This window comes from Macaca fascicularis, chromosome 13 (genome assembly GCF_037993035.2).
Source record: "Macaca fascicularis isolate 582-1 chromosome 13, T2T-MFA8v1.1".
Classification (NCBI taxonomy): Eukaryota; Metazoa; Chordata; class Mammalia; order Primates; family Cercopithecidae; genus Macaca; species Macaca fascicularis.
The window spans coordinates 20,218,870-20,242,674 of NC_088387.1; the positions used below are offsets into that span (position 1 = coordinate 20,218,870).

The 23,805-nt window shown below is 50.0% G+C and overlaps 1 protein-coding gene across 19 annotated transcripts in view; it reads right to left on the reverse strand.

Moving 5' to 3' along the window:
* Positions 1-9,181: 9,181 nt before the first annotated feature.
* Positions 9,182-23,805, reverse strand: part of PAX8 (paired box 8) — a 60,778-nt gene continuing 46,154 nt past the window's right edge. For 12 of the 19 annotated variants that reach the window (XM_074011287.1, XM_065526821.1, XM_065526817.1 and 9 more), the window contains 3 exons: positions 18,930-19,031; positions 11,914-12,000; positions 9,182-10,435 (listed from right to left, as the gene is read on the reverse strand). In XM_074011287.1, coding sequence (XP_073867388.1) covers positions 10,359-10,435; positions 11,914-12,000; positions 18,930-19,031 — 266 coding nt within the window. In that variant the 3' untranslated portion in view covers positions 9,182-10,358. Of the gene's footprint in view, positions 10,436-11,913; positions 12,001-17,757; positions 19,032-23,805 lie in introns of those variants that run through there. The other 7 variants (XM_074011284.1, XM_074011283.1, XM_074011282.1 and 4 more) reach the window with 2 other exon arrangements.

Below are 23,805 nucleotides of genomic sequence, written 5' to 3' on the forward strand. Positions count from 1 at the left end.
TTATCACCCGTAAGACCACACTTGGCGTCGTCTCCTGAAACCTAGTCCTCTCCTGACTCCCCTGTTTCTGTGAGTGATTCTGCGGTGGCTTGAGGTCATCCATTGCTTTGAAAGATCTCACACCAGGGTACAGACGGAGATTTGACCCGGATGGCTGGACCTGTGCCTTCACGATCAGGGTAGAAGCCTCTGGTTGTCTCATTTCTTTGTCCTCCTCTGTGGTGTGACACAGGTGCAGGAGGAGGTACACAGTCACAGAAGCGATGCTTTCCCTGTGCAGGGTGGCTGACAGCCTTGCCCGCAACTCCTGGCCTCCTCCCCCTACATGTACACATTCACTGCTCTGACCCTGAGTTGGACCCAGCTAGGAATTGTGACTTCGGTTACTCGCATTTCCCCTGAGCCTCTAGTCATGGCCAAGGGCTAATCTGTATATGAAAACCCACTTGAAAGAAATCCCAGTGCTGAAGGAAGAATTGAAACATACAGAGTGTTTCCTTGCTCAAGGGAGTGTGGACTTCGGCGCTTTCACTGAGCAGAGGCTGCAGGTGACCACCTTGGCTCTCCCTGCAGGAGACAGCCCAGGGAGACTGAGCCTGAATTTGCTGCCATGTTTTGAGGACATTATCCACACTAGTCTCTTTCATCTGGGCCGAGCTGGGTAATTTTCCTTAGAGTCAAGTAATAGAAAAAGTGTTCTTCTTCTGAGAGCTGGTACATTGCCCTCTTGTGAATGAGAGCTCTGTACGTGACCACAACACCCTTTCATTTGACCACTAAGAGACTGAAGGCCAATTCCGGATCAACTTTACAGCTGCCTAGGGTCTGCGGTACCACCCATGGCATACTTTCTGTGGTCTGATGCTTTATTTTTTATTGTATTTTACTGATTTATGGCATGCATATCATATGAGCTGTCTCAGATTCTCCCCAGAATAAGGTGAGGAATATATTAATATTTAAAATAAAATAAACAAAATGTCAGTGTGTGTGTGTCTTAGGCTGGAAATTCCTTAAGGGCAGGGACCATGTCTGTTTATATAGCACCTGGCACAGTGTCAAATTGAGGCTTAACACATGAATTTTGATGAAGAGCAGAAAGCAGCTGCAGACACTTAGGCCTCATGCTCCCACTGATAGTCATCCAGACGCTGTTTGCCAAGGTCCCCTTCCTCATGCCTGATGAATCCTTACCCCACTCCTGACCATACAGCTTCACTCCCCACAGTCTACCTGGTCCTCACCCAAGCTCATGCTCTCTCACAAGCCCAGCCACACCTGCATCTGCTCAGAGGTTCACCCCAATCACCCAGCCCACCCTTTCACCCACTGTCCCCGCCACCCTGCAGGCCCATCCCAGGCTGGGCAGCCGCGCGTGGTGCTAGGAAATGCCACTGGCATTTGAGGCGTTTGAGGTGCTGTCCCCACACGTGCCTTGGCCCTGTGGGGGCCTCCAGCCAGGCAGGGACCCGGGAAAGGGAGGGAGAGGATAAGCCGCTTCGAAACTCCAGATGCAGCAGTTAAAAAGAGGACAGAGGCAATGATCCTTCAAATTGCCACATCTGTATAATCTGCCTTTTATTTTCTGCTTCATGAAGTTTTATTTCCTATTATTTATTCACCTCCCCGCCCTCCCCTCCCCCGCCTCCACTCCTCCTTAGCAGGCGACATGCTCAGATGGGTCCTGAGCCCTGGCCTGGGTCTGGGTCCACCCCCATCCCCTCCCTGGGGCTGGCTGCTGGGAGGAGGCACCTGCTCCCCGCTTCTCTGACTCCCTGTCTTCTACTTTCCCTTCCTTCCTTGGGACATTTGGGTACTGCATCCCCCCATCATTGTGTTTCAGCCTCCGAAGTCCCCTCCCTCCATCCTTCAAGTAGAGCTCTGAGAAAACGTGCATGGATCATGGGATCATGGAGGTGAGGCCTGTTCCTAAAGCCTGTATCACTGTCACCTCCCCCAGCAGTCCTAGAACTCACAGCCAGGCGATGTCCCTGGCCCTCTCATTTCCTCTGCTCGCCATTTCCCGCTCTCCCCACCCTGGAACCTTCCCTCCCTTTTCTAGTTCTCCAACCTGTGGTTGGAGAGCTGGGCTGGTCCACCCTGGGTGCAGGGGGCTATCAAGATGGGAAGGAGGGGACCAGCCAGATGTGCAGGGAGGTGCAGCCTGTAGTGTGTTTTCAGACCCTGAGCACCCACTGCCCCCTTCCCCACCCAGGTATGAGAACAAAGAAGCAACTCAGAGAGAGACGCAGGCCTTCTGGTCCTAGGCTTGCGGTCTGGTTAGATAGGTCTGGAGCAAGTCTGGAAGACGGTGGTTGGAGTGGGGTGAGAGGGTGTTTGGGAAAGGATGCTCATGATGTTTTATTTCTTCCTCGCCTAGCACCACCTCACTCCTCCCAGATACAGAAGCGTAGGAGGCCAGGGGATCAGCCTTTTCCCAGGAAGACAGGTCGGACTTCAGGCTTGAGGGTTAGAGTTTGCAGTTGCTGTTCCTAGTGGCTGCTTCTCGCAGAAGACAGTGATCCCAGATAGAGGCCTGGGATGACCATGAGGGACTTGGCAAATATCATCTGAAACCCAACAGTATTTTGTGTTCTATATGCAACCGTCTTCTGATCTTCACTTTCCTACTTTGCTCTATAGTTCTGTACAAGTCTCATTTCTTAAGCTATTGTGGTTTTTTTTTTTTTTTTTTTTTTTTTGAGATGGAGTCTCGCTCTGTCGCCCAGGTTGGAGTGCAGTGGCCGGATCTCAGCTCACTGCAAGCTCCGCCTCCCGGGTTTGCGCCATTCTCCTGCCTCAGCCTCCCGAGTAGCTGGGACTACAGGCGCCCGCCACGTCGCCCGGCTAGTTTTTTGTATTTTTTTTAGTAGAGATGGGGTTTCACCGTGTTAGCCAGGATGGTCTCGATCTCCTGACCTTGTGATCCGCCCGTCTCGGCCTCCCAAAGTGCTGGGATTACAGGCTTAAGCCACCGCGCCCGGCCTATTGTGTTTTGTTTGTTTGTTTGTTTGTTTCCCCTTGGGACCTGGGAGGAGTCCTTTTGGGTATCTTGTTTTCTCCTGGTGTCTACCAAAGGGAAACGTTCATAGCAGGTAGTTCATGAAAGACTTCTGAATGAATGAATGAACGAATCAGCTAATGTAAGGGTTATAGCAGAATCCTCATGTCCCAGCCTGTACTAACTGTGGCTAGCTGGCTTTCCTCTGGTTTCTGCCCCATCCTGGACTTTTTTGGAAGCCTGGCTTTAGCTCGGTGGCAAACTGAGTCAGGATCCAAGCTCCCATCAGGGAGGGTGGGGCACCATAAGCCGCCCCACCCCCACCCCAAACACAGAGCAGATTCCACATATGGAAATATGGTGTTTGCCTGATGGAAAATTACCGGGGAAATCTGGGAGAAAGAGGGTTTCATACCTAAACCAGTCAGATGAGGCCCTCGATGCTTTTCACTGACCTGGGTCACTACTGCGTCACAGCATTAAGCTGCACATTTTTCTGGCTCAAGCCACTCATTTTACAGTTGAGGTAAGTGAGCAGTCTCCCGGGGTCGCCAGCAGGGAAGGGACAGAAATCCGGTCACAACCCTACACTCCAGGTGTGGACTCTTTTAGCAACATCCCTCAGCCAATCTCTCCCAGGGGGAAAACAAAGGCAATGACCAGGGGCCACATTATTATGATATGATAACTAGCAAAACTTTAATAACACCAACCAGTTCAGCCCCTAGAATAACAGACTGGGCAGACCCTTTCCCCCTGCCTCACCAAAGAGGGTGTTTCTAGGGAAGAAACGGCTACACTTTGCAGGTAAACACTTTCATCGCCTTCACGGCGACAAGAGCTCCAGGCCTTGTTCCTCCCTTCTTTCTTCCTACTTGTCTCTTTCTCTTCCTTGTTTTCCTTCGGTGGGGAAATGAGTTTCCATTCTGACCAAGCTCATCTGTTTTAAGGACAATTTCTTTCCTGCTGTAGTTAAGTCTTCTGGGTGCTCTCATCTCCCCAGGGGGATGGCTATATGTGGGGGTACCAATGCTACCCACAGCTGGGGGCCTCCCCACTGGGTCCCTCTAGGGGGTGAGGACAGGGGAATGATGTGACTTCGGTGGGAGGATGAGAGGGCCTGGACTGTGAGGTCCCAATCTGTGCTCCTAGCAAGGGCTGTGGCTGTCAGTGAAGCTTGCTACCAGGCCCCCATCTCCAGCAAAAAAAAGCAAACAAACATAAAACAAACAAAAAAAGACAGTATTTACAAATGAACTTGTCTCTCATTGGGGCGGCTCTGGGCGTCTGGGTAGTAGGCGGGTAAGCCTGCGCCCGCAGGGTTGTGTGCAGGAGCGGGAGCTCAGGCTCCTGAAACTGGGGGGAGGGTGCCTTGTCTGGGGGAGGTGCCTTGGCTTCAGGGAGGGTGCTTTGGCTGTGGAAAAGGCAGGAGAGAGTCTGACGGGAAGAAGACCATGGAGGAGGAGGAGGAGAAGTGGGGGGGTCTCAGAGGGGGAGGGGGAGGGAGGCGCAGTGGGGGGGTGTTGGCTTCATGCTGTTACTAGTTTGATTTATCCCTAATGAGTTCTCAGCACATGGCTGCTCCCGGCTCACTCCAGGGGCCAGCCGGCCCGCCCCGACTCTGCAGCAACAGCAGCAGCTCGCTCAGAAAAGAGCCAATTTCCACACTGCACAGTCCGCTTCACTCAGGGGGAAATCACATTTTCCCGGGAGAGCCGCAGGCGGCGCTTCCCTCCACAGCCTGGCCGGCTGCCACGGGGCACAGATGCCAAGGAGCCAGGGCCCCCACCTCCCCTTCTCTCCCCATCCAAAGCCCCTCTTGCTGCCTTCCAGGAGGCCTGAGTCCTTTCACCGTGCGCCTTAGCCCCTGCTGCTTCTCAAGGATAGGGGAAAGAGTGAGGTCAGGGGAAGGAGAGACCTGTCTGCCCTGCCTGCCTGCTCCAGCTTCTTCCAGGAAAGAGAACTAGGCACCCTCCTTCTCTCTGAAGGGCATGGAGATGTGGGGATGGGGTTGATGACAGTGGTGTGTGCCTGTGAGAGTGGGGACTCGTGGGGACAGGTGTCTGCCACCCAGGAGGTAAAGATCTCCAGCGTCTGGGTCCCAGTGGTCCCCAAAGAGCCATGGGAGCTGTAGACAGTAATGAGAAGAGCAAGAAGCCAAGGAGAGGGCCATGGGGCGAGGGCGATAGGGAGAGGACAAAGGGGAGAGGGAGATGGGGAGAGGGAGAAGAGGGGAGGGTGATGGGGAGAGGGAGAAGGTGATAGCGAGAGGGCACTGGAGAGAGGGAGGAGGGATGCTTCCTGGCATTTCATGAGCATGGTCAGGGACTCCAAGCTCTCCCCAAACATTCCCTTTCTCTTTCCCTCATTCATAGCCCTGGAGACACAAATGTCTCTGGAATAGTAGGGAAAGGAATAATTGCTGTAGACTCAGCAGAAAAGGAAAAAGACTAGAAAACTAAAAGAAGTGAACAAAGGAAGGAGATAGAGGTGAGAGAGGGAGCTTCCTCCATGAGAACCATAGCCACGGTGGCTTGGCCACTTGGCGTCAGAAGGTAGCACAGCAGCCTGGGGCAGAGGAGCCACCAGCTCCTTTATGGAACATGGAAGGCTTTATGACCCTAAAGGTTAGAGAGGGGCTGCCAAAGGGCACCCGGAAGGGAGATTTAGGGCCAAGGATGGAGGGAAGTCTGAGATCAGCCTGGCACCGCCCTGCCTGGCCCCAGTGCTTCTTCTGTTGAGCTCTGGGCCTTGTCCAGTCACGCTTTGCAGGGAGGGGCAGCAGAAGTCACTGTGCCCCAACTGGCCAAGTGACTTCTGCTCCTCCCTGCAACTCAAGGGGTGTCTGAGGTCTCTCAGAAGCCTGGCCATGTCCAGATAATCTGAGGCCTGATGATAGGATGCAGATTAGACCTTGGGTTAGGGGTCAGGCTGTGGTCCCGGCTCCTCTGCTGACTCGCTGAATGACCTTGAAAAAGTCAAGGTCAAGTTATCTGTTGGTCTCAGATTCCCCAAGTGCAAAACAAAAGAGGCCAATGTTCAAAATCAGAGATGTAAATAGATATGAATGGGCTTTGTATGGAAAAAGAAACTAAGCCTGTGTAGAGGGTTATTATCACTTCTGAGGCTGAGGCAGGGCAGAGATGCTGTTAAGCTGTGGGTGCAGGAGCTGCCTGTGAGGGAGCTCAAACCCCGCCCCGGCCTCCCTCAGCCTTGATTGACGGGGCTGACGCTGATGCCCAGGCCCAGTAATAATGGCATTGAGGTCTGCAGTCCTCTTCCTCTGGTGCCCACCCCCAAAGGACAAGGAAGTGTGAATTATCTTAAAGAAGCCTCATGGTTTTTTTTTTTTTTTTTTTTTTGAGACAGAGTCTCGCTCTGTCACCCAGACTAGAGCGCAGTGGCATGATCTCGGCTCACTGCAACCTCCGCCTCCTGGGTTCTCCTGCCTCAGCCTCCTGAGTAGCTGGGATTACAGGCATGTGCCAGTACGCCTGGCTAATTTTTGTATTTTTAGTAGAGACGAGTTTCATCATGTTGGCCAGACTGGTCTCAGACTCCTGACCTCGTGATCCACGCGCCTCAGCCTCCCAAAGTGCTGGGATTACAGGCGTGAGCCACAGTGCCCAGCCAGGAAGCCTCATGTTGATATGGATGGGGAAGGTGTGTGTATTTTGAGTGGTAGAAGTGGGAGGATGGTGAGGGCAGGTGGGAGAGGGGAGATTTTAGCAAGAGCCTCACCCTCTCTGTCTTTCTGTTTCTATTGGGAGGCTCCTGCTTCCACTTCCAGTAGGTTTCACCAACTCCTCTTGCCTGAAGTTGTCACCAATGTTGAGTGTGTGGTTGGCACAGAGGGCAGAAGATACATATTTCTTAGCCACAACTCATGGCAAGGATATTGGAGAAGTGAGAGATGATGTGACAAGGGGAGGGGTTGGAAGTAGCCTGGGGGCTGACTTTGTAGGTGACGACTCCCAGTTCCACCGTCTCTACTCCTGGAACTTTCTGGTAGAGGGTACAGGTCAGAGCAATTCTGTTCATCTGGTGGGCCCCAGGCAGGGTTCCAGCTGCCCCCTTTCCCAGCAAGAAACCCACTGCCCTGCCAGGGTGGGTTGGTCCACATGAATTTCCTGCGAGCTCCTAGCACCCTGGGCTGGCCTGGTCTGTGCTAGAACCTGAGGAGGAGGAGTGAGGGTAATGGACCAGGGAGAAGTTAAGAGTAGCCTGCCTGGGAAGCTCAGGTGGTCTCTCTACATGAGCAGTGAAAGGGATTATTCCAGGCGGAAGGGATAGACCCTCAGTGCTCTCAATGCCTCAGGAATGTTTTGGGCCCATGCCTCATCCCCAGTTCTCCTACCAACACACATACCACGCCCAGAGAACCCCCGGCTCCCCTGTACCATAAAGCAATTCCCCTTCACCTGTGACCACTCACAGATGCTGCCCTCACTCCCCCAGGTGAAACTGGCCACTGGGCCAACCCACAAAGCCCCCTACGTGTCCTCCCTGTCCTTGTCATCACACCCTTCTTCACTGTGTCCCCCCATGTGCCAGCCTGAGTTCTCCCAACACCACCCCAAATGCTGGGGCACTTCGAATTGTCTTTCTTTCACCCAATACATAAATGGCCCTATTTTCTGAGCCCGAAAAGGGGACCCATGGTTTGACCATGGGCAGAATATTGGATAGGTACTAGCCAAGGCCCGCTACATGGGGAGCACATCCCCCAGTCACCAAACACCCGCTCTGAGCACAGGTTCCTGGCAAGCCCAGCTCACCTCAGGGAAAGAAAGGCAAGCTTTAAACCATGGTCACCTTAGCCAAAGCACAGCCTAAGCCCCTTTGTTGGTTGTGAGTCGGAAAGGGCCTGACGGGTGTACAGAGTGTCCCCAGAGGGGCTGTGGCTGTAAATGCAAGGGGTGGCTCTACGGGCTCCTTCAGATGCTGTGCATCTCAAAGTGATTTGTGGGTAGGGAGCACTCGGGATCCCAGGGGTTTGAGGTCAGGAAGACTCTCAGATATCATGGATTCAGAGTCGCGCTACAGAGGGAAGTCCTGCCATTGAGAAAAGAGCCACATCTCAGATCCCCTCAGAAGAGATGGATTTTCTTCCTGGGAGGGCTCCCCCCTGCCATGTCATCCATGGCAGCATCCCTAACCTCCCTTTGGGAGGCCGAAGGAGGTAAGAGCCCTGTCTCCCAGCCTCTGTCCTCCCAGCCCTGGAATCCCTGGGCCCCTTCCATCGCACTCAATCCCAGTGCTGTCTGTCCAGCTGTCCACATTCACCTGGGCATCCCAGCTGCAGGCTCCTGCCCCCTTGTTCCAGCTGGGTCTCACATGGAGAGGGTCCATGTGGATACCAGACAGCCCCCTGGAGTGCAGAGCCCAAGCTGTCACACTGCATTTCCCAAATTTCCTGGAGGGGGTTGGCCTAAAGTCCTAAGTTTCTATAGCCTCCCTCACCTTGTCCTGGCCCCACCACACTGTACCTCTCCATTCAGTCAGGTCAAATCTTAAGCAAATCAAAAGAAATCAAATCCCCAGTGGCAGCCCCAGAACCTCCACTGGGTCTAGAACCCTTTGGCATCCCTGATGAGGACCCTGGGGTTTTGGGTACAAGTGTTGGGCTTAGAGTAAGAGGACTTGGTTGAATCTACTACTTCTTATCTTTGGCAAGTCATTTCATTTTTTTCAAAGCCTCAGTTTCCTCATATGTAAAAGGAAGCTGTGTGTAAAACAGGGCTAATTTCAACTTAACTTATATGAAGCCCTCCATATTGTGCCTTGCACACAAGAGAGCCCAGTCTTCTCTCTTCCTTCAGAGCTGTTTATGCAAGCTGTAGTCATAGCTATTCCCAGATCCTTCACTAACCCACCCTGCTGATTCTCTGGCTTCCTGTTAATAATAACAGCACTCCTTGCGGGGAGTCTATGGCTGGCTTGACACTGTGCTATCCTTGCATTTACTCAGTGTCGAAGAACTTGGGATGAGTGAGGTACCCAGCATTCAACATGAATTAAAGGCAGAGGGAGAAGGCCAAGCCAGAGCTGTGGGGCACTAGATGGTCCCTTCCAACCCATGGCCCCAAAGTGAGTTTGTCGGCTACTCAGCTCTGATGTTCTTGGGAGAAAGCCCAGCCCCAAGGTGCCTCCTTCCCCAGCCAACCCCAAAGCCTGAGATGAAGAGCAATGGTTTATTGAGTCATGTGGTAATGGCAGGTTGTCTTTTAAAAAAAGAAAGAAGCATCAAGGAGAGAAGCCCCACATGGCAAAGAGAGACATTTCACTCAGAGGCCAAAGTCTGGGGGTGGAAAGAAGGAAGCTTGACCCAAACAAAGTTTCATTTACAGTATATACAGTCAGGCCTTGGGGGCAGGAGCTGCTGGGGAGCAGAGAGGGACCCTGTATTGTTGGCTTCAGGGGGTGCCTTGGGTCTCTTCAGTAGCTGGTGGGCGTGAGCTGCAGGAAGCACACTGGGCTTGGCAGGAGCTGTCGGGAAGGGGAAGCGAGTTTCCTGCAATTCTGCCTTGCTCTGCCCTGGGTGAAGCCGCACACCACGCCTCACCTCCCAGGCACCCAGGCCCTGTGGAATGTCTGTTTTAAGCTGCCTGGGGCTGGTCCAGCTGATGGCAGCTGCAAAGGGGATGCCCCACTGCAGGAGGACCTGGGGTGGTGCTGTACCTTCACAGCAGCAGGCAAAAGAAGTCAGCTGACAGCCTGGTGGAATTTCTGAGGGACTCGCCCCAGCCTTCAGCCAGCCCATGCCCAAGAGGGAGGTGTAGAAAGAGCCAAGCAAATGATGTGGAGAAAGAGGACAGTTAGAGCCTCCGTGTGGGGCAGGCGGGAGGCTGAGGGAGGTGACTACTCCCTGGGTGGCTGGTGAGGAGAGCCTCAGCACCAGGCTGTGACTTGTGGGCTGGAGGGAAGTGCTTACGGTCCATAATTGCTAGAGTTGTGTTAATAATGGAGCCATGGAGGTGCCCTGTGTACCCCTTGGGCCCAGGCAGGAACCATTCGCCATCCCCCCAAGTTCCTTGGCTATTCCTTCTTCTCTCCTTTGGTGGGTACCAGCTGGGGGCTACGTTTCTTCTTCAATTTTGTCTTTTTCAGCATGGCATGGTTCTCTTTCCCTGGGACTCCTGCCCCTCATTAAGGAGTCTCGGAGGACAGTTTGGCCTTCTCCAAGGTCATCCTGTCTTTCATGGTTCATTAAATTAACCACACAGGGAGTGTGCCGCAATGCTGGACTGGTGGTTATTTTTCATGTAATAAATAAAGATCCTTTGTGTGACTCTCTGGGGCCTGTCCCAGGCCGAGTCCTCCTGTTGCTCAGTCGCTCCCACTGTCCCCATGGTAACTACAGATGGTCAAAGGCCGTGGCAGTGGTGGGCGGTGCGCTCGGCCTTGATGTGGAACTGTAATAATATGGGGAACCTGGACACATTAAAAAAAAATAACAACAACACTGCTGGTCAGAAAGGAAAATTGCACCATAGCCTTCCCTGCATCTGCTGACCTTTAAGACAACACAAGTTAATCATTCATTTCTCTGGCCTATCTGATCATCAAAGATTAACTCCTCTCCAGCCCTATTTCCTCCTTCTCTGGCCTCACCTTTGAGTTTCTGGCCAGAATGAGAACAGTGGCTTCTTGCCCCTTCCCCCTATGGCTGCTCTGACCTTCAACACCCTCGTTGCAGGGAGAGGGCAATAGAAAACAATTGCATGTGGAACCCCAAAGAATCAAGTGCACTGAGGGGTCATCGGGATCCTCCCTAGCCTTGCCCAAACAGTGCCAGGACAGAGAGCCTTCTCTCTTAAGACCCAGGGAGATTAGACTGCTGCGGGGTCAAAGGGGATCTGGGCTTGACGGCCCTTAAGGTGAGGCTCTGCACACCTGCAGGATGGGCAGCCTGGGGAGGCTCAGTGGGAAGGTGCCTGAACCCTGGTATGTCTCATTGCCCTCATCTTTTCTGGTTAAGTTGAATGGAAAGGTGGGTTGGAGTTGAACTCATCTGGCAAACAGGGCCCAGGTCTGCCCCCTTTCAAGTTATTTCTGGAATACAAGGAGGTAATGGGAAGAGTGGGGGTCTCGGGGAATGGATGGTTCCCAGCCTGCAATGGTGCCTGTGGGGTCGGCCATCCTTGGGTCACTGCTTCTGTCTAGCTCAGGTTTGCTCTGATACCCCCAAGGCCACCACTGAGAGAGGCTCTATTGGGATCCCTCCAGTCCCCATTGGTGGGGTTTTGCTTTGCTGGAAAGCTTATCCTCCCAGTCCAGGACTCCAGGACAAGAGAGGGGTGAAGAGAAGCCTGAAAGCTCACTGCAGCTCACTCTCTGGACTTTGACCCTGAATACTGCCAGCATCTCAGGCTAAATATGGGGAATGTGGTGGAACAAAGGATTTCTGTGTAAGGGTTTGGTGCTGAATCATGAGTATTTCGGAGCCACTTAGATGGTTAATGGGGGCAACAGGATGGCATTCTTGAAATCGGCTCCCAGGAAGGAGAGCAGTTGCATTCTGGCAGGGTGCCCGGCGTCAGTGTCTGCACTGTGGGACTGTAAGCCGCGGAGGCAGGAGGTCCTCTCTTAGGCTTTTCTCAAGTCCTCCCCTGCCCTCCCCTTCAAGGCCTGAGCCCTGAATCTTACACAAAACAAAGATTGAAAAGACACGGCCTTAAGAAGCAGGAGGGAAACCAATGCCTGGGAGCCTCTGGACTTCCGCCCTCTTTCCCCAAACCACCAGGTACACTGCCCTCCTGCTGCCTTCTTCCATTACAAACACCACCACCTCCCAGGCTGTCTGTATAATCTGAGGCCTCCCAGCTTTCAGGTAACCTTTGACCCACCCTTGCCCCCCACCACACCATCCATCCTGCCCAGCAAAGGCCTGGGCGGCCCCAGGGACTTACTCAGCAAGCTGGAGTTGGGGAAGCGCCAGGCCTCGCTGTAGGAGGAGTAGGGGGTGTGGCCATAGGCATTGCCAGAGTATTCACTTCCTGTTGGAGGCACACAGGGGAGAGGCCTGTGAGGTGAAGGGCACCAGTGCAGGGCTGGGGTGCGGGGAGGTCTGCAGGGCTGGCAACGGGCAAGCTCAGGAATGGTGGGGGAGACAGTTGGAGCCATGGCAGGGACAGTGGAGATCAGAAGGTCCCTCTATCACCCCTTTTGAAACCCATCGGTCTGGATAATTTGGGGCAGTGTCCTTTTCCGTAGGTACTGGAGGCACTGGTTTGACACACTACAGCCCTCCCAGGAGGCCCAGAAGGTAGATGTTATAACTATCCCCATTTTCCAGATGAAGAAACTGAGGCTCTGGGATCTGCGGAAGCTCCCAGAGCTGGAGGGTTTGGTGGAGTTAGGAAACTGTGCTGTGACTCTAGGGTCCAGGGACTAACTGCTCCTTCTGCTGCCTGGACCTTCTGCCGAAGGGCTCTTCTGGGAGGGCCCCACAGCAGGGGCATGGGGTTAGGCGCCAAAGAGGAAATCTGTATATATGAACCTTTTCGCCTCCGTAGGTATGAGTGTGTGTGTATGCACGGGGGGCTGAGGGGAGGTGTGAGGGTTAAGGGTGGGACAGGAGGGAGAGACCCAGAGGGCACCCACCTCCCGGGAAGCTGCGTCCTGGGACTTGGAGTAGTTTGTTGTTCCATCCTGAGTCTGCCACTTTAAGCAAACTCAATGTATACATTTACACAAAGTAAATCAGATCACCTCCTTCTAGTAATAGATTCTTGACTTTTCCAAAGGAATTATTTACAGATGAAATTAGTTAAGAATTCCCTGACATAACAAAAACAAAGTCAAGCTGACCACCACAGCCACTACCGGTGCTTGGTGTAGAGCTTAAAGTTTGTAAAGCACTTTCCCACACATTATGATCTTTTATTCTCACGACTACCCTATGAGGTACTCATGGATACCAATTTATAGAAAAGGAAACTGGAGTGCAGCATGATTAAGTAGTTTGCCTCAATTCACATTGTTAAATGTCAGAGTAGAACTCGACCTTAGGGCTCTTGACTCTAAATTGCAGATAATCCCTTTATTCACTTACAAGATAATTCCATTTACAAAGCTAGATTCCTGCCAATCCTGAGACTCAATGAATTTCCACCCAGCCTTTCAGAAACTCACCTACGATTGTGAGCTACGTGGTTCTGAGTTTGCTTCTCAGACTCTCTGGACGGGTTGCTTGAAACTCCCTGAGTCTGGAATTGACCTGTCTAGAGTCAAATTCTTACTTCCCATTTCCTGGTTCTGTAACCTTGGACAAGTCACTTAGCCTCTCTGAGTGAGTGACTTACAGGTGAGCCTTGGTTTCCTCATCTATAAAGTGGGCCAAATAATTATTCCTATCTCATTTGGTTTAACAAGAATTAAATGAGAAAATATGTATTAAATGCTTAGCACCATGCTTCAAATATATAGGGAGCGCTCAATAAATGTAAGCTTTTATTATTTTCCCATTAAACAGGTGCGAAAATAAAGCTCAATGAAGGCTTAAATCAGTCATTCAACCAGTCTTACGGCCTGGGTTGGGGTTAGTGGGAGCTGCTTTATTGCCAGACAAGTAGGCGTTTATACAGGAAGAAGAGAGATGAAGAGGAGGAGCCTGAAGCAGAGAAAGGCTACTGGATCCTTTCCTTGTCTAGGAAGTCAATGACAGATAAGAACACAGTAAGAAAGTTCCTTAGGGGCAGAGACTAAGTCTAATGTAAATCAAGCAAAAAATATGGGTAAAAAAAGGAAGGGGGTAAAGAAGTAAAAAGCAAAGCAAAAACAAAAAACAAAAAACAAAAAATACCCTAAGAAATAATTGAATCTAAACCTCTATTTAACAGATGAAAAACTAAGAAATAATCTACTCTAAACATCTATTTAACAGATAACACATCTGTTACATAGGGAAGTAAAGACATTTGGCCAAGGCCACGTGTTCAGTGAAAGCCTGAACTAGAATCCTGGCCCCGTCCTTCCACACTGGTGCTCTCTCTTGCATCTCCCAGTGCCAAGTGCCCTCTGTTTAGCCCAGGTCTCCCGGGTTTCAGCCAATTCTCTATTGGCCACATAGCAAGGGCCCTAGCACCTTTTACCACACCCTACCCAATGGCAAACACAGCAAGCTCTAAAGGACAAGGGAGAGAGGTGGAAAACACAATGTGTTTACCCTCTCATTTTGTCACTCATTCATGCATTCACTCACTCATCCACTTATTTATGTATTTAACTACCGTTTACCAAGTATCTCAGTCACATGGAACCTGGGGCAGGGGATGAGGCTCGGTAGGTGGTACACACCTAGGTGTGGCATCTTCCTGTCACCAGATGTGCCTACCTGCCTGCAGTCACAGCAGATGAAACGTCTCCGCCCCAATGAAAGGCCAACCCTGCCTCTTTGCTCTGCATTCTACCCTACTCACCTTTCCAAAGATTTGGCCGCTCCAACGATCCCATTTTCTGTTTCATCAGTCTCTCCCTTCACCCTGCAAACATACTCTGCTATCTTCTGTCTTTAAAAAATCCCCTTCCTATCCCCACATTCCTCTCTAGTTACCAGTGCCTTTCTCTGCCCCATGGTCTCTGCCTTCATCTTCTTATCCCTTCCCATCAGGCCAACTCTGATCCCCTCAAGTCCCCACAGTCTCTAACTCCATCATACCAACGGTCGCTTCTATATCCACAATTCCCTTGACCGTTTAGCTCATCTCTCTCTCCATGCCTTTGGGTTTGTGATGACGAGTCTTCTGTTTGCTTTGTAACTCAGTTGTCTTTCCTACTCATTCTCCTTGCTGTTCCTTCTCTGTTGAGCTCTAAATTGTTGAAGAACCCCAGGCTTGGTTTCTAGTAGTCTTATCATTAAATGACAGCTTTGTGCAATGGCTGAAATTTATACTCCAGTCAGGATTCTTTCCTGGCTTCAGACATACATGATATACCTACAAACTTATTATAAAACTAGGTATTTAGCAGGCATCTCAATCCTAACATGGCCCAAAAAACTCTTGATTTCCACTTGCCATCTACTACATCACTTCCCCTCCTGGTCTCCCATATATATACTTGCCACCATCATCCATGCCCCAAACCTACAAATGATCCTTGTTTCCTCTATTTTCTCATCCCGACAGCCAATCCACCAGCAAGGTTTGCTGGCTTTGCAGCCAAAATATATTTTCAGGGTCTCTTTTTTCCTCCTTCACTGCTAATTCCCTAGCTCAAGCCACTGTCATCTCTTGCAAGTACTGAAACTGTCTCCTAACTGGTCTGTGCTTTCTCTCTTGACTGTGTACAATTCATTTTCCTAGAAATCAGAGTCGCCTTTTCAAACTTGACCCAGCCACTACCAATTACTTGCTACCATGCTAAACTAGTTCCTGCCTTAGGCCCTTTGCACTTGCTGTTCTTTGGGCCAGGGATGGTCTGCCCCAGTTTATCACTTGGATGGTCACTTTGAACACCTTCTCAGAGAAGTCTCCCCTGGCAACCCAATCTAAAGTAGTTATCTCCTCTCCCTGTGGCTCTTTATTACATCATCCCGTTTTATTGTCTTCACAGACAATAAATTATTATGTTTATTCATTCGTTGACTTATTTACTGTCCATTTCTCTTCACCATTAGGTTATAAGCTCCAGCAATAAAGGAATCTGACTTATTCACTGTTGTATCCCCAGCATCCCATACAGTAGACCTTCAACCAGTATTTGTTAAGTGAAAAAGTGGTGAATGAATGGATGGAAGTACACAAGGATGAATGAAAGTGTGAATGATGGAAGGATGGATGGGTGGAAAGATGGATGGAAAGACAGATAGATAAAAGGATATATGTATAGAAAGATGGATAGATTAATGGAGGAATAGATTGAAAAGGGGATGAAAGATGGATGTATGAGAGGATGGATGGCTGGAAGAATGGATGATGAAAGGATGGATGGAAAGATAGATTAAAGGATAGTTCTGTGAAAAGATGAATGGATGAATGAATATGGATGGAAAAATAAAAGGATTGATGGAAAGATGGATGGATGGAAAGATGGATGATAGATAACTGGAAAGACAGATGAATTAAAAGATGGATGGAGGGGCCAGGCACGGTGGCTCATACCTGTAATCCTAGCACTTTGGGAGGCAAAGATGGGCAGATTGCCTGAGGCCAGGAGTTTGAGACCAGCTTGGCCAACATGGTGAAACCCTGTCTCTACTAAAAATAAAAAAATTAGCCAGGCATGATGGCAGGTCCCTGTAGTCCCAGCTACTGGGGGAGGGGCGGGGGGCTGAGGCAAGAGAATCGCTTGAACCTAGGAGGCAGAGGTTACAGTGAGATAAGATCACGCCACTACACTCCAGCCTGGACAACAGAGCAAGACTTTGTCTCCAAAAAAAAAAAAAAAAGATGGATGGAAAGATGGAAGGATTGGTGGAAAGGTAGAGGATGACCGGATGGATGACGAAAGTTGGAAGGATAGATGGGAAAATGCATGGATATGTGGAAAAATGTATGGGAAGATGAATGAGTGGAAAGATAGATGATTGGATGGATCCATATATCTGGAGCTGCTGGTTCTGCTCTAGAACTGGTTGAGAATCATTGACTGTTAACGGAGTCAGAACAAAAAATAAAATAAAATAAAATAAAATAAAACAAAACAAAATAAAAGAGAAACAGAAGGTGAATAGACAAGGGAAATCTGTCCTAGCCCTTTTCCTGTCCTCCTCTCTTGTAGCCTATGTCTTTATTTCTGGTATGGTAGGAGGCAGTATGGTGTAGTGGAAAGAGCCTTAGACGTGAAATTGAAAAACCCGTGTTTGCACAACTCAGCCACTGAGTATGATTATGACCCTGAGCACACCACTTTGCTTTTGCTTCAGTTTCCTTATCCATAAAGCTGGGATAGTATTAGCCTCTCAGTCTTCTGGTCAGGGTAAAATTAGAAATAAAGTTATACATATTTGAATGGCTACACATGCAGAAGTACATAATAAGTGATCCTTCCTTTCATAATCGATTGAAGAATGTCTTTGGCATGCCTTGCTTTAAGCATTTATCATGTGCCTAACATGCATGCAGTAAGTGCTCGATGAAAGTTTATCCACTTTAATTGCAGGAATCTCCATTCGATCAACTGGGAGATTGCAGGTGGTGGTAAGAGATGGACATATAATTTTTCCACAAAAAAAATTCCTTAAGAATTCATTTGCGCAATGCTATCCCTAGGAACCAAGTGATTCATTTAAATAGTGCTGCATTTTCTAAAAACTGATTTTCATGGAACTCACTGGGAGCCCAACTGTGTGGGACAAGGTCCCTCCTTTGTGGATTTTACTTGCAGTCAGTGTCCTAGTTGTGCTTTTTTTTTTTTTTTTTCTCTTTTTCACAGCACCCACTCAGGATTCTTTCTGGAAACAACCTGGGGGACTTTGATGAGAGGCCCAAGCCTGCCAGCTACCTCACAGGTCAGACTCTGGGCCCCAGAAACCCCATGCCCTGGGCCTGCCCTCAGGGAATGATTCATAATTAAGAGAAAAGCCTTGTGCTTTATGTTTCTTCCTCCTCCTCTAAGCAGGCGGCAGGGGAAGGTGGAGGGGTTGGAAGGGGAATGGGGGGAGCCGACTGGAGCCTGGGATTTTGATTGAGAGGCCCCATTATCCACACTCTTAAAAAAATAACCGAATCTTTTCCTTTTTTATCTTGACCAATCTCATTTCACGCTCCAGAAGAGGAAGGGAGGGAGGGAGGGAGTCCGGGGCCAGGAGGGAGAGAGGAGTCAGTATTCTGTATTTTCAACGCTGCATTAAGCACATCGCCACGGTAACCAGGCAGCAACAAGTGCCAGCTCAGCAGGTTCCCAGGGAGCACAGAGCCTTTTTCCCTCCTCCTTTCTCTCCCTCCCTTCCCTCTGCCCAGGAGATCCCAGCCCACCTGCCTCTGCATAGGGTGCCCAGAGTGGGTGGCTGGCAAAGATTAACTCCTGCCGGCAAGGAAGGGAAGCAGGCCTAGGTAAATATGCCAAGTCTCTGGGGTCAGAGCCAGAGAGGCTGGCCTAGGGCTGGCATGGGGGTCACAGATGCCTTGTGTTCAGACCTCTTTCCAGAAATTCCAGGTCCCAGGCCTTTTTGACCAGTGAAAATGGCTCAATTATGTCTCATCCATCCCAAAGTCTTTCCTATACAGCTCCTAAACCATTGAGACTTGCCCAAGGAAACTCCCATTATCTTCGTTTGTTCAGATCTTGTCACCTTGAATCATCATTGGATGATGACTGGCAGACAAAGAAACCCAAATGACTGGCAGGCAGGTTCCAGGACGGTTCAAATGAGGATGGAGAGCTACTCCAGGCTCGTTTTATCCTCTATAGTACTCTTAGAGTACCTAGAACCGGGGTCCTATCCATGCAGGGTTGAGAGAAAGTGAGATGTGAAGCATATATTTCATCATCATGGTCATCATCATCATCATTATCATCATCATCAATACCCTTCCGATTCAGATTTTACAGAAGGGGAAAACGGATTCATCAGAGTTAAATCACCAGGAGACCAGCACTGCTTGAGGGTAGGGCTCATCTTCCACTCACAGCGTTTTGGGGCCCTTGAACTGCTCTCCATTTATGCTCACTGATTCACTGGAAGAAGTGGTGGAGCTTGGATTTGAACACAGGTCTGTCTCAGCCCCTCCCTTTTCATCATGGAGGGTAATGTGGCAGGCCTGGGAAGAAGGAGGCCGAGCTGGGGCGAGTTAAACAGGGAGTCAGGACTGCACTGGGATATTGTCTCCAGGCATTTACAAGATGCCCCCTTTGGTCCATCCTTCAATGCCCTTCGGGAAGTCTATGAATAGGGCACAGAATGCCTCTTGCCCCTCGTGTCCCACCTTGCTCCAATACTTCCTCTGTGCAGTGCTCCCCTCCCTGCCAGCCCTCTCCTTACCTGCCACCATGCCTGCGATGGCAGAGGAGGCATAGCTGCCCTGTCCGCTGGTGGGGATGTGGGGTGGGTATCCGGGCAGCGTGGGCCCCACCATCTCTCGCCCTGGAAAAATACAGCAAAGAGTCATCAGTTGGACCGTAGGGGCTCCCATATGTATCATCTCACTCTCCTGAGGCTGTCTTCCCCCATGCCATTCCCACCCACTCTACAGTCATTCTCCAAACCCACTTCCTCCTGCCCCCTCCTCTTGTAAGCCCAAGTTCTTGTCACCTCTGTCTGGTCTTCTGCAGGACAGAGGCTCCACCATGCAGGGAGCACTTGTTACTGCAGTCTCACACTGTTCCCTGTTCTCCAGTGGTTTTGTTTACGTGATTGTTATCTTATTAATCCACAAGAATGTCCTGGTATTGAAGGCTGAGGCTATGTCATCTGTTCTTTGTTATCCCCGACAGCAGCCTGCAGAGCAGTGGGTACAGCTGGCCTCCATAAATACATTTGAAGCCACTTGACTCTGAGCTCATCCCTTTCATTCCTGGCTCTGAGGAGTACCAAGAAAAAGACCCTATGAAGGGATGGCATGTATGTGGCCCACTAACTCATCACTATTTTTTGGGGGGAGCCTGTGATAGACATTGCTAATCAACCACTAAACCATTTCCCACTGAGTAGAGGGGGCCTTCCAAGTGGATGCAATCTATCAGAGTTGCAAGGTACAGGAAACCGATTGGCTAACCCCAACCTGTAAGGAGATGTGGCTGAGATATTTCACTTTTACATGACCATGAGCCACATATCTGTCAATTCTATTTTGAAAAGAACCATTTTTAGCAAAACAGACACCAATCTCTCTGTTTCTCTATGGCTTGTGGGTCATACTCCAACCTTGGTGATACCAAATCAGCTCTGTAAAGACCTCATTTCCCAGCTCTGCTTCTCCTCTACGTTGAGAAATCACTTTCCCATTCCGGAGGCCCCACCTGACCTGGCGAGCATCTCCCCATCTACTACATACGACAATGAACATAAACATGATCCCTTGCCCCTGCCCCTCTTCTACTGCTCCTATGTCCTGCAGGCCCCAACCAGACTCTCCTTCACCCCGAGATTCTTGGCAAGGTGACAGTACACCCTGGTTTGCCAAGGTGTACCCAGGTGATGACCACTATCCCAGCATATTTATTAATTATACCTATTTCACTCTCAAAATGCTCCAATTGGAATAATGAGTTATTTGCTCATCCTCGTTCTTGGTAATATTTACAGAGTTTCTCAGTCTCAGCAATATCGGCATGTTAGGTGCACAATTCTTTGCTGCAAGAGGCTGTCCTGTGCATTGTAGGATGTTTAGCAGCATTTCTGGCCTCCATCCAGTAGATGCCAGCAGCAGTTTTCACCCAATGTGACAACAAAAATGTCTCCAGACATTACCATATGTCCTCAGCAGGAGGTAGTAGGGGCAAAATCGCTGCTGGCTAAGAACCACTATGTTGGACTATGACTGTTTTACCCAAATGCCTTCTGTCTCTTCCATTTTGGGGGCTGCTTTTTCCTCCCAAAACCTGTGTGGGTCACTGTGAGCCCCTGTTAACCAACTTACCAAATTCATCTCCTCTATGGTACTGCTTGTCCAACTTTCCGCCCATCAGTCCCCCCCAGGTCCTTCATACCTCAGCCCCTTCAAGGGGTGCCTGGTCATGACAGAAGGGAAGGAAGGTCCCATGAAATCCTGTTAAGTTGCCAATACTACAGTGACTACCTCCTCCTTATCTCTCTTTCTGGAGATTCCCCAAAGACAATGTTCATTTGCTAAATACTTACTGAGTAAGTACTATGTTCTAGACACTTTTCTAAGCACTTGGGTGCATAGCAGAAAGCCAGAATGCTAAATTAGCAAGGCCAGGCACTAAATCAAGAAGGGACGTAGGCTGGGATAGGCATTTGGAGCCAAGCCCGAGGGGTCAATGAACAAAATCAGGCACACTCAACTTCTGCGCTTTCTCTAGAGGGAAGGGCCTGGGAATCAGAGGGCCTGGGGTCCTTATACTGCTTCTGTGGCTAGTTTTCTGAGTGCCCTTAGATAAGCCTAGTATGTGCCCCAAGTGTCAGTTTCTTCAAATGCAAAATGGGGGGGGGGGGCGGAAACCATAGCTGGAGGCACCTTATTACAATTTCTATGAGGTTATCTGTATAATTCAGAGCCAGGGTTTCATGCTACAGGTGGACATTGATTAGTGCAATGGACACATTCTAGAAATGGTTATATGCCAATGAACTCCTACAGAATAAGAGCCATCAGTGTTCATTGGTTAAAACTGTGTGAATGTTTTGGTAAACCGGAACACCACCTTCTAATTTGTCTGACTATTCCTGCAGTGTCCAGCTGTGCTTGGTGCTGGACCAAATGGGGTGAAACCCACTAGCATTCCACAGGTGGGCTCAGTTCACCTGACACAAGGTCATCAAGGGAACAAATGAAGGGTTGGAAACACAGGAGGGGAAAAGAGGATTTTAAGATATTTAGATGTAGAGGGAGAAATATGCAGAAGCTATACTGAGATAAAATCTGAGCTTTCTGTGAAGAATACAACACAATAGACCCTCAAACTCAGCCCCCTTGGCCCTGAGATAAAGCACCGGCTAGGCAAGAGGGAAGGAGTGACAGGAAGTCTGTGAGAGCAGGAGGAGCACAGGGCAGGGACAGGTGGTGAGGGAGGGAGTGATGGAAGAGGGTGGCAGATTCAGGCCTGCTTCCTTCTTTTCTCTTCCCTCCCTATCTCCTCTGAGAGAGAGAGAGAGAGAGAGAGAGAGAGAGAGAGAGAGAGAGAGAGAATTCTAGATCCAGGCCGGACCCTGGATGAAAGGTAGCCACTTAATTCTCTGAACCACATCTTCCTGCCTGTCACATAAGGAACTAGTTTAGATTTCAGCTTGTAAATTGGATTCACCTGACTACTTGATTGGCTGGTAGGGGCTTCCTGGCACCCAGTGTTGAGAAGGATTCTGAGGCAGCTTGTGTCTGCCATGATCGGGGTGGGGAGCAGTGGGAAGTGGTCTTGGCTCTCAGGTCACCTGTTTGCTGGTGCTGGCCTCGTGCCCTGCAGGGCTGCTTCTGGGCTGGCAGACTGCGGCCCCGTGCTCCCCCTCTCCCCGCCCTCATCCTGAACCTACTGCCTCTCGAGCCTAGCAGAGTAGCAGGCAGAGTTCCAGAGCATATACTCCCCTTACAACACAACTTAATGTGGTCCACAGGTGCCCCCACGGGGCTCTACCGCATAAGAAGTAGCCCCCACATTGCTCTTATAAATGAAATTCATCAGCCTCACTCCCCTGTACTCTAAGATTTTAATCTTCATCTCCCCTCAGTCACCTAATGTCTTCCCAATGGGGTAGAGGCTTCTGAATAGGACATCAGAACAGATGCCTGAGGCTTCCTCCCACGAAAGCTGGTCTGCCTGGAAAGACTAGTAAGACTTTCTTCAGCATGGCTCTCACCAAGACTGCGGCACCATAAACTTTCCCAACAGCCCTACAAAACTCTTTGCTCCAATTGCTTCAATACATAGTTCCTTCCAAAAAGCCAAGAAGCTTGCAAGCCTTCTTAGAAGCAAAACCACAGAAGCCATGGGGTGGAAACTGCATCAGGGCCTAACCGTGCCCTCTTATCTACTTCTCTGTTTTTAAGACTCTTCATCATAAAATATCCTAGCTATGAATGCCATCTCCTCTACACCCACATATCCGTCCAATGTGGTCCTATTTTTAAGAAGTTGTCAGAAAGCACAGGCCCATGTTGACTGGCTATGGAGTGGGGTTCTCTAAGAAAACTCTAGCTCCCTCCACACCTTGAAATATTGGTAAATATTCTAAATATTGGTAGAGACCAGAATCATAAAGCTGTTGCCTGGAGGAATTCGGAGGGTAGAGGTGATTTCAGACTATTTTATTTGCCCCCTTTGAAGTCTGCCCTCTATGTAACCCCTTTTCAATTCCTTATCTCGTTCTGATAGCGAAGAGAATTTATGGCAACCCAGAAATCTCTTTGGCAGAACTAAATATAATTTTGTACAAAAGGATGGAGGAGGGGAATGGACTCTTTGATGATAAAACCTAGCTCACAGCTTTCCTTTGAGCTGAGCTGGAGTCAGTCCCAGAGCAGCTGGGACCAGGACGGCCTCGACATTGCTGTCTTGGCCAGTGTGTTGGGACTCCAGACCAGGGTTTCCAAAGGGAACTGGCAGCAATGTTAGGGGCACTCTTGCTACTCCCCAAACCCTGCTGTTTCCTCTTTCTTGGCTGACTGGGGACGAGCTGAGGCTCAGAAGGATAGTCACCTTGGAAATCATACTATCAGAGCCACTGGGCCGAAAGAAGTGACCCAGAGAAAAACACTATGAAGCAGGTAAAGGAGTTGCAGGAGGCGGCAGCGAGGGTCCTTGGGAGTCACTCAGAGGGGTGCAGAAGATTGACGCAGGTTAAAGCTGAACTGACTGTGGAATGAAAACTTACTGTGTCCTCTTTCTTGGTCTGCAGCATTACCTAGGAATAATGTGGTCTCAGCTTCCTTCTCTTTCTTTTCTTTTTTTTTTCTTTTTTGAGATGGAGTTTTGCTCTTGTTGCCCAGGCTGGAGTGCAATGGCATGATCTTGGCTCACCGCAACCTCCGCCTCCTGGGTTCAAGCAATTCTCCTGCCTCAGCCTCCCGAGTAGCTGGGATTACAGGCATATGCCACCACACCTGGCTAATTTTGTATTTTTATAGAGACAGGGTTTCTCCATGTTGGTCAGGCTCATCTTGAACTCCCGACCTCAGATGATCTGCCCACCTTGGCCTCCCAAAGTGCTGGGATTACAGGTGTGAGCCATCGGGCCCAGGCTC